This window comes from Peromyscus californicus, unplaced genomic scaffold, assembly GCF_007827085.1.
Source record: "Peromyscus californicus insignis strain IS unplaced genomic scaffold, ASM782708v3 Scaffold_4__1_contigs__length_199733344, whole genome shotgun sequence".
Taxonomy (NCBI): Eukaryota; Metazoa; Chordata; class Mammalia; order Rodentia; family Cricetidae; genus Peromyscus; species Peromyscus californicus.
The window spans coordinates 1,318,202-1,328,752 of record NW_026294562.1 but is presented as its reverse complement, the minus strand read 5'-3'; the positions used below and the strand labels follow the sequence as shown (position 1 = coordinate 1,328,752).

The following is a 10,551-nucleotide window of genomic DNA, read 5'->3' as shown; positions in this document are numbered from 1 at the left end:
GAAGAAGCAGGATAGGGAGGCAGAGAGGGGGTTACAGCAGATGAAGGGTAGAAATGGAAGCTGGGAGGGAGGGAGGGAAGGAGGGAGGGAGTTGCAGGTGCTGACAGAGGTCTCAAGGCCTAGGAAACATCGAAGGGATGAGCCTGCTGACTAGATATAGTATAAGGGTAAATGCCAAGCCTGGTGGTATACTAGAAAGGACTGGCGCTCAGCCTAATGAGTCTCTCTCCTTTTAGATCAGTGGTTCTTCACTTTCCTAATGCTGTGACCCTTTAATACAGTTCCTCATGTTGTGGTGACCCCCAACCACAAAACTATTTTCATTGCTGCTTCATAACTGTAATTTTACTACTGTTATGAATCATAACATAAATATCTGACATGTAGGGTATCTGATATGTGACCCCTGTGAAAGGGTTGTTTGACTTCAAGGTGTGAAGATCAACAGTTTGAGAACCAGTGTTTTAAATTTTGTTTGCCTTAAGCATCCATTGGATAGCCTTGTGATTCTGTGAAGACTAAATTAGATTTTCCCTTTTCTCATTTATTTTGCAAATGCTAAACTTACAGAAGAATGAGAACATTACCCTCTGTCCTCATGAATTCTCTTCAGCATGATTGCAAAGGGAGGCCATTTTGCTTTTGTGTTTGAGCTCCACATTCATTTTTAGGCCCATTTGAATATCAATTGCATACATCATAACAGTTTTCACTGATGGATACTCTGATACATCCTGTTTCTAAGAACAAGGTCACTGCATTACATAAATATGAACATACCTAGGGAAATTTTCATTAATTTCACTTATTAAGTAGTTCATATTCAATTTTCAGTTATCCACCAAAGCTCTCTATTACCCCTTCAAATCCAAAAATACAGAGATATCTGCACAATGCATTTATGTATGTCTCTATGACCTATTTTAATTGGAAACACTTTATTAAATAATTATTGTTTGCCTCCCCTCACAGACTTTCTTGAAGATGGGATCCATCTTATTCTGGTTTTGCTGTAATTTGAAATTTTTCTCTTGATTAAAATTAAGTATCTCTGGCAAAAAACAATTACCAAGGAGATACTGTCTTTTCAGAGGGAAGCTGCACCTCAGGGCTCCTTGGCTCACCCATGAATGCATGAATCTTGTTTGTTTACTTGTTTGTTTTTAAAATTTATACTCAGGTCTTGGTTTCAATTTACAAGTCATTTGGGTTATAAGCAGATAGTTAAAATAGTTAATAGCCACCCAGCCATATAATGGTCATTGAATTTGATGCTAAGATTCAAGGCAAGAAAAACAATCTGTTAAAGAAAGTAAATTCTTATTGGTGAAATTATTAAGGCCACTTCACATAGTTAAAAGGAGATGTATTTAATGGCGTAACTTACAAATTAAGGGATAGGTAGGTCGCGGGGTCTGGAGAAGGTGTATCGCAGTCCAGCGGTGTTCTCTGGAGCTCTGCTTGGCCCACCTCCACCGTCCAGGGTCCCAGAACAGAGCGAGAGCGCAGCCCATCCAGATCTCAGGTCTCCAGGCACCTCCCTTGGCCCTGCCTTGTAGGCATGACAGTTGCCAAAGTCTCAATGGGGGTTGGAACTTCCAGATCAAAGCTGGAATGGCTACCGACTACAAATTCTAGAATGTTGTTGCCCAAGACAGAGAAAATTGCAGAAGAAATTCCTGTCCTGGATTCCATGGGGTGTTCATCTGAGAACCCTGGAGGAACAGGACTCTGCACTATGGTCCTCCCACAGACAGCGCATCGGTAGAAGTCTCTATGAAGAACCTGGCACAGAGTATTTCATGCCTTAGCCAGAGGATCCACATTCTGGATGCATATGACAGCAAAGAAGCCCCCCTTCTGCTTTTGTTGGCCTTTTTCTTGTTTGCTCACTCTGAGTTGGGGGGTTTTATGTAGCCCCGGCTGTCCTCTATCTCCAAAGTACTGGAAAAGCAACTCAGTGCCACCACATCATGTTGGACTCAAAGATTCTTGGCCACATGTGAGTTTCTTACTTCTGTGGTACAGAGGTTTTTCACATAGATTTTGCATTATATACAGAACATACATATATACTTCTGAAGTCAGATAAAATAGACCCTACGTTATACACAGAATACGGATATGTAGTATATATTATGTATTTATAGTCAGATAATAGTGAAATTGTCTTGAAATTGATCGAAAGATCTACTTTATTTAATTCTGAAACTAGTATTTGCATATAGGAAAAAAAAATCAAAAGGGTGTTGGGAAAGTTAACATCTCCATGCAAAGGGCTAGCCATTTTCTTCAGAAATAACTCCACCAGTCTCTTCTCTTTTTTAAAAATTTTTATTAAGAAATTTTCTATTCATTTTACATACCAACCACAGATCCCCCTCTCCTCCCTCCTCCCACCCCCCATTCCCACCTCCTCCAAGGCAAGGTCTCCCCTGGGGAGTCAGCAGAGCCTGGTCCATTCAGTTGAGGCAGGTCCACCCACCCACCCCCCCACCCCCCCACCCCCGCTGCACCAAGGCTGCAAAAGGTGTCCCACAGTAGGCACTGGGCTCCAAGAAGTCTGCTCATGCACCAGGGATGGCTCCTGATCCCACTGTTTGGGGGCCCCCTAAACAGTTCAAACTAAACAACTGTCTCCCATATCCATAGGGCCTAGTCCAGTCCCATGGGGGCTCCTCAGCTATTGGTCCACAGTTTATGAATTTCCACTAGTTTGGCTGGCTATCTCTGTACATTTTCCCATCATGCTCTTGATGTCCCTTGCTCATAGAATCCCTCCTCTCTCTCATTGATTGGACTCCTGGAGCTCAGCCTGGCGCCGTGAATCTCTGCATCTGATTCCATGAGTCATTGGATGAGGGTTCTATGATGACAGTTAGGGTATTCACTAATCTGATCACCAGAGTTGGCCAGTTCAGGTACTCCCTCAACTATTGCCAGTAGTCTCAGGTGGGGTCATCCTTGTGGATTCCTGGGAACTTCCCTAGCACCCTGTTTCTCCCTATTCCCATGATGTCTTCATTTATCATGGTATCTTTTTCCTTGCCCTCCCATTCTGTCCCTGTTCCAGCTTGAACTTCTCATTCCCTTATGTTCTCATCCCCCATCCCTTGCCCTCCATTACCCCCTCTCACCCACAGTTTGCTCATGTAGATCTCATCTATTTCACCTTTGCTGGGTGATCTATGCATCCCTCTTAGGGTCCTCCTTGTTAGCTAGCTTCTCTGGAGCTGTGGGTTGCGACTGGTTATCCTTTGCTTTACATCTAGTATCCACTTATAAGTAAGAACATACCATGTTTGTCCTTCTGAGTCTGGGTTACCTCACTCAGGATATTTTCTAGTTCCATCCATTTGCCTGCAAAGTTCATATCATTGTTTTTTTTTATTGCTGAATAGTACTCCATTGTGTATATGTACCACATTTTCTTTATCCATTCTTCAGTTGAAGGGTATCTTGGTTGTAGTCTTGAATGCACTAGCACAGGAGACCACTTCCTAAATATAACACCAGTAGCACAGACACTGAGAGCAACAATTAATAAATGGGACCTCCTGAAATTGAGAAGCTTTGGTAGGGCAAAGGTCATGGTAAATAAGACAAAATGACAGCCTACAGAATGGGAAAAGATCTTCACCAACCTCACATCTGACAGAGGGCTGATCTCCAAAATATATAAAGAATCAAGAAACTAGACATCTTAGGATCCTCTTTTCTAGGTAGCCTCCCTGGAGTTGTGAGTAGCAGTTTAGTCATCCTTTGTTTTACATCTAGTATCCACCTATGAGTGAGTAAGCCTCTGTGTGTTTACTTGAGCGATGTGAGTGGGAGAAATTTGTTTCAAATGCCGGCCAGCTGGGACATAGGAAAACTTCCAGCTACACGTCATCATTCATCTTAGTGCATTTTGGATATATATATTATGCAACACATTTTCTTACCACACTGAATGTGGACTGTACCCTGTTCTTGTTCCTATGCTAGTATCTTTGACTTCACTTATGACCTTTTTAAGGCTGGGGAAGGGCCTGAGAATTCAAACCATTAAGTTCCTAGATGCTGATGTAGGACAAGGCTATGAGCACCAATGACTCAATCCAGCCATATCTGCTCATCTGGTAGATGCAAAAGTATGGTAGAATTTTAAATAGCTAATATATAAAACCTAAAATTTCTCAAAAAATATTAAATGGAGAAATGCCTCAGCTCTTAAGTGGAGGACCTGAATTCCAGCAATCTATGTCAGGAGGCTCACAACCACCTGTAATTCCTTCCCCAAGGGATCTAATGCCTCTGGCCTCTAATACCTCCAGACCTGTGCCCTGGAGCTGAACAGTTTCAGGAAAGGGGTTCTGGTTTGTCACTGTCCCCGTGATATCTATACTCTTACACTTGCCTTGACATGTGTCATAACCCCATGGCCTAATGTGTGTGGTGTAGTCACTAGACTGCTGCTCATAGCACTAGTGAGGACATTTGCTGGATAAGCCTCAGTCTCCTGTGCTTCTACTACTAACAAGGGTACAGCAGAATCTGAGTGACATTACAGCAGCTATAATCTTTGCTATGCTCACTTCTTTAAAATAATTCACCAACTTTGGTATTAATAACACTAACCAGACATTATCTTGAATTTGACCACCACACAGCAAAGTTGAAAACACCTAAGAAATTTATGATCTTGTTTTCTGCCATGAATCCTGGTATATGGTGGGATTAACAAGTGATAAAACCACTGAACATTTAAGCATGAAACTTTAGTGTGTAAGAAATATGAGAATATGAAGCACTTTGGGTTCAAATAGTTAATTGTAAGCAACTGTATATTCACAAAAAGATAAAAGTGTAAAAATGTGTTATGCAAGATTACTTGAGGAAAGCATAAAATGTGAGCATTTGGATGTATCATTTCTGAGACAGGAACTGAGACAAAAACTACCATGACCAAAAAATTGACCACTTCATGCCACTGGCTTTCAGCTTCCAAACTGCCCGAAAGTTGCTTACATCATCTTCCATTTCTCCGGTACCATTATATTCCTTCTCAGGTCTTTGGTGGGATTGAATACTAGCAGTTATAGTTACAACTTAGTATATATATATAGTCTTAGAACATATTAATTATTAGATTCAGGTTCTTTAGGATAGGACATCTTTTGGAATGATCTTTGTAAAATATCATTTGCCCACGCTCTAGACTTCTCTGGATTTTAGTATATGTTTCTTGCTTGATATTTTTCGCATTGATTGTAGTTCCATCTTATCTAGGTCATTATCCCTCATTACTCCTGGACAATATTTGATAACCATTCCTTTGTATATAGTCTTGTATTAAGTTATAACCTTTAGACAAAAGGGGGAGATGTAGTGGGTAGCCATTCCAGCTTTGATCTGGAAGTTCCAACCCCCATTGAGGCTTCAGTAACTGTCAAGCCTACAAGGCGGGGCCAAGAGAGGGCCCTGAAGACCCGAGATCGGGATGCGCCGCCCTCTCTTGGTTCCTGGATGCTGGAGGTAGACCAAGCAGAGTTCTCCAGAGAACACCGCCGGACTGCGCGCTACGTCTTCCCCAGACCCTACAACCTACCTATCCCTTCATTTGTAAGTTATGCCACTAAATAAACCTCCCTTTTAACTACGTGGAGTGGCCTTAATAATTTCACCAATAGTACTGAACACTTGCCCCAACACAACCTGTCTCATTATCAAGAGACAATGAAGAAGCTTATAGAAGTGCATGATGGGAACAGCTTTATCTACAATAAGAAATTCTGATGACTGGATTAAGTTTAAACACTTTATTCAACTATAACAAATCAATTATCATATATAAAAATTCTGACTCATGCATCAGATTACATAAATTATACAACTGTCACATTATACAATGTTTAAATACTTTTGTACCTGCAAAAATGTATATGAGTTACTAAGCATTTACTTAAGAAGGTAGGGGTAATACTCTTCGATTATAAATAATGCTTACATCATTCAAACACTTGCTAAGAACGTTTGTAGATCTGCAGCATTTTTTTTTTATTCCTCACAATACATACAATCTAGAAGTTCTAGAAATTAAAAGGCTCAAATGTACCATTAGGTAACAGATTTCAAGTCCATTGTAAGGGTTGATTTTTTTTTGACAGAGAAAAGTAAATGAAATAAAACGTCAACTTTAGTTTAATGCTTGAAGAACTTCTACACATCTTATTAAATACATCAGGAAGCCCTTCATATGCAGATTAATTAGTGAAGGTGCTACCTATTGCATATTAAATACTTCCAAGGACAGCATCTGGATTATTAAAGTTATAGATCTGTGAAAATGGGGGCTTTCGGTATGTGCTGACAGACCCTCTCCAGCACCACCAGGAGCTTGCAGTGCAGTCCTTCCCTCTGTTGGAAAGAGATCAAATGACTGGGCATGCTCACACCTCACCCACACAACGAGTGACACCTACTGCACCTTCAGAAAGATGAGCACACAGATGGCAAGGAGGTTTCACCTGCTTCCCTAATCCAAGGTAAGCTGCTTCTATGTTTTAGGGGAAATAACACTATCCAGGAAAACAAAAGCTTTAGTGTAACAGTTACTATAGATACTTAGCGTCAGCAAGTCTTCCTTTTTATTTTTCGTTTAAGAGTCTCCTTGTCAAGAACAAGCACTCACATGGGGGTGGGGGTCGGATGCAGCAGGAGTGGGTAGGATGGTAATGGGGACATGAAAAAGCAGGGCTGTCACTAATGAGCTTATTTACTTAGGTTTCCACTGGTGAAACCCTTTTAAATACAAGGTGACATTTTCACAGCTGGAAAACTACAACTAGATCTTGATTTACTGCCAAAAGCAACACACGTAGTTATGTGTAATCTATGAATGATTCTACATTCATGGGGGGAGCAAAACTAGGGTCTACGCAGAACACAGCAGCAAAAGGCAATGCTTCCAACACTCACGTCAATGGGTTACACGGCATCTTATATACAAGTCTAAGAATGACCTTGGTGTTCGAGGAATGACACTTAAGTCCCAGTAGACAGGTGAAGTGGTAATACTGTCGCTGAGTTTAGAACTGGGAAGAGACTGGTTGTAAAATACTGTTGTTGTTTCAAGAAATAGTTTAATTATGTAACAAAAGTGTGTTAGCTTAAATCAGGCTTGAGAGGTGTTGATTCTGTGATTTTAAAAAATCTTCTTGTCAGTAGAAGTGATTTTGAGCATGTATTTTTAGGCTAAAAGTATAAATAAAATGTCTTTAAAAATCTATTGTGCATGCACTGTTTACTGAAGCATACATTTTATTTCCACTTCTAAGTTAATAAAAAAATAAACCACTAGAATATTCTGTGTTACACTTGGAAAATGAACTGATCACCTTCCCCGCCTTCTTTCTGCAGTGCCCGGCTCCCACTTATGCTCAGGCACCACCACGTGCTGTGTTCACTTGTTCACGTCTAAGTTTGTTGTGTTGCCTGATGATAAAAGCATTAAATTCGTGAGTGATCATAACATTTTACAGAGTGTAAATGGCTACTTTTTATTTGCCTTAGACTTTTGTTTTTAATTTAGGAACAATAATCGTTCCTCAGATAAACCTCAAATAAACCTCAGATAAACCTGCCCATAAGACTGCCACTGGACAAAGTTTCATTTCAGATTCTGAAGAGGCAAAGACCAGTTCAGCCTGGCCAGTCACTAAGGGCAGATGAGTACACATACATGGATTCTTATGGAGGCAAAAACTACCATATAACTTAGTTCTCATAAAAAGGAGCAACGGCATTTGAACCATGCTTTTCAGATGAGATTTATGGAAAACTTATCCCAGCTCAAGGTCACTCTAGAGAGGACGTGTTTGCTCACGCCTGCCCCTGCACCTGCAGACGTCCATCACAACCTGAAAACACAGGTCTGGGTTCTTTGAAGAGTCTCAACAATGCCATGATGAAAATACGCTAAGAATTTTAAGAATTTGGTAACATCTAATAAATGTTAATTTTTAAATGGCACCATTTTAAAAATAATTTTTACCAAGATCTCACATGGGAAAATCAAATCTATACTAGACTTTGAAGTTTATTACAGAATCACTTTAGTTATAAGTGGAAGGAAAATTGATTTTAAAAGGCCATTTTTCCTTCTCTATTTTAATTTTAGAAAAGTATCTAAGTTTGTATTTGGGAAAAATTCACTTCAAAACCCATGTTTTCTAGAAAAGCACAGAAACTCAGAAAATACAGGTAACAAGGGATTTTGTGACTAAAAAATATGAAAATCAGCAAAACTATAATCTCTGCTTTCATTTAACTCTCAGTGAAGTCTTACTAGAGATAAACATCAGAAAAATGCAATTCACTATAGGGCTCGAGAATATCCTCAGTATCAGTCTCTGTATGCAGGCAGTCTTTTCATTCTCTATTCAAAAAGTCAATCTGTTTCAGAGTGTTTAGATCTGAAAGGTTAAAATACCAGCAGAAGATCAGCAATATTCTTATCTCATTGCTTTTCACTTTAAATTTTAGGATAATTTTCTACAAATACATAAAGCTAATCCACAGAGGAACCACCATTCTATGGAGGCGGGCTTAAACAAAGAGCCCATAATTTGGTGACAAACCAATTCCTCAAGGGTAGACGTGGGGTGCTCCGTGTTGTGATGCTGGTGAAGGGCTGCTCTCAACACTCACTGCCACAGTGAGTTTCTGACTCAGGGCTCAAAGGCAACCATCTGTTCTACTACTAATGAAATTGAAACCAAGCCCTTCATTCCTAGAACTTGCCGTTGCCTTGGGTTATCAGGCAACGGACGACTAGCCCCCACCCCCATCTCATTTTCAGTATAACTTTGGTGTTGTCTTTGTTCATGATCCACAGTAGAACAAACTGTTCTAGCCTATCTCCTGCTTATACTTCCCATAAACTCAAATACCAGAGCACTGGTTGAAGGAATCTATGCTTCTGCAGAAAGAATAAAGAGCCCTAAATTTTGTCATTCCTTGAAAAAACTTGAGATCATCACATTTTGGGGCACAGGGCTTTTGGGGGGGGGGCGTGATGTTGGAGGCTGGAGGTGGATGTAGTGAATCCCCTCAAAATCAAGGTTCAAAAAATCAGAAGTGGATTGAAGCAGCTTCGCCACTGAGGTGGGGTGGTCCTGGTGACAAGCAGTCCTGGGTGTATACTGCGAAAGCGCATATTAAACTATAAGATTGGTATCTAAACCTTAGAGGCAACCACTTGTTTTTCAATGTCTTAAAAACACATGTGTATATGAGGTATATGCATGTACTTTATACACAGAGACACTCGAACATACATAGTCATAGATATATGAGGAACCTGCCTTTTTTTAGTAGTGTTTTATAATGAGTAGTGTTCCTGATGCTAAATGTGTCTAGACTGACTTCTAAGAATCCAACAACAGTATCAATTCTGCTTTATGGAATCTATTCCTGAGGAATAACTCATGGGATGTTGAAGATATTTCCAGGCCTATGGCAGACAAGGGTCCAGAACAAGCACCCAAGTGATGCCACAGAACTCTTCACTCATCAGGACATGGCCCGTTTTCAGGGTCAGAGTCTAGAGTGATTCACTCACTCCAAAGGTCACTCACTCTAGATAACACCTGTGATTATGTATAGGACCAACACCCTTTCCCAATGATGGAGGGGAGGAGGTGAAACCTGACAGCGTGGTGTCCTCCAGTAACGCACTCCTTCCTCCTTCCCTCCCTCCCTTCCTTCCTCATTCCCTCTCACTCTCTTCTCAACTATGAATACAGTCCTGCTGTCTCCACTAGCTATTGGTGAACTTGCCAGCTTTCCTGGATGGCTCGTAGGGCACTCGCAGGATGCTGGGTGTCTCCTCCATCACCCTGACAAGGAGGTTGTCAATGTAGTCCTCTAGTTCCCGGATGTGGGTGTCCTTCCTCCGAAGAAGTTCTTTGTGCTTCACCAGCTCCTGCAGCACCTCTTCGTAGGTCAGACTGCGGTACCCAGCCGTGGCATCGAAAGGATTGTTGTCCTGTAATGAAGTGCAGACTTGCTTTAGCAGGCAGGACGCAGGGACAGACATTAAGAGCTACTCAGAATTTCATCTTCTGGTTTTGCTGAGGCTGATAAAGTTTCTCTCCAGCCATAGATAGAACCAGGGTGTCAGTTTTCAGGTGCCAGCTAGTCCCATGAAGAAAAGAGAGCAGACAGACGAAGCCTGATTCAACTCTGCACCGGAAATTCCTTCTTACACTGGGAACAACTTCCAAGTGCAGAGCCTGTCCATACCAGTGAGGACGAAACCACAACCAGAGGCTGAGGTATGGCTCAGTGGCAGAGTACTTGCTTTAGCATGCAGAAGGCCCTAGGTTCCATCCTCAGCATGCTAGAGGGAATGGATGGCACATGCTCTATAATTTCAAACTACAAGTTATCCAATGTAATGAAAATAGGTTAAAACTAAACATCTGTAGGGATTTAGCCAAAGGACTGGCAAGAATCTATAGAAACTGCACATATAGACACTGCCCATACAGACACTGTGTTCACAGA

The 10,551-nt window shown here is 41.1% G+C and overlaps 1 protein-coding gene across 2 annotated transcripts in view; it reads right to left on the bottom strand.

Annotated features, from left to right (window-relative positions):
* Positions 1–5,786: 5,786 nt before the first annotated feature.
* Positions 5,787–10,551, bottom strand: part of Rab11fip2 (RAB11 family interacting protein 2) — a 40,257-nt gene continuing 35,492 nt past the window's right edge. For both annotated transcript variants that reach the window (XM_052760858.1, XM_052760860.1), the window contains one exon: positions 5,787–10,030. In XM_052760858.1, coding sequence (XP_052616818.1) covers positions 9,803–10,030 — 228 coding nt within the window. In that variant the 3' untranslated portion in view covers positions 5,787–9,802. The remainder of the gene's footprint in view (positions 10,031–10,551) is intronic.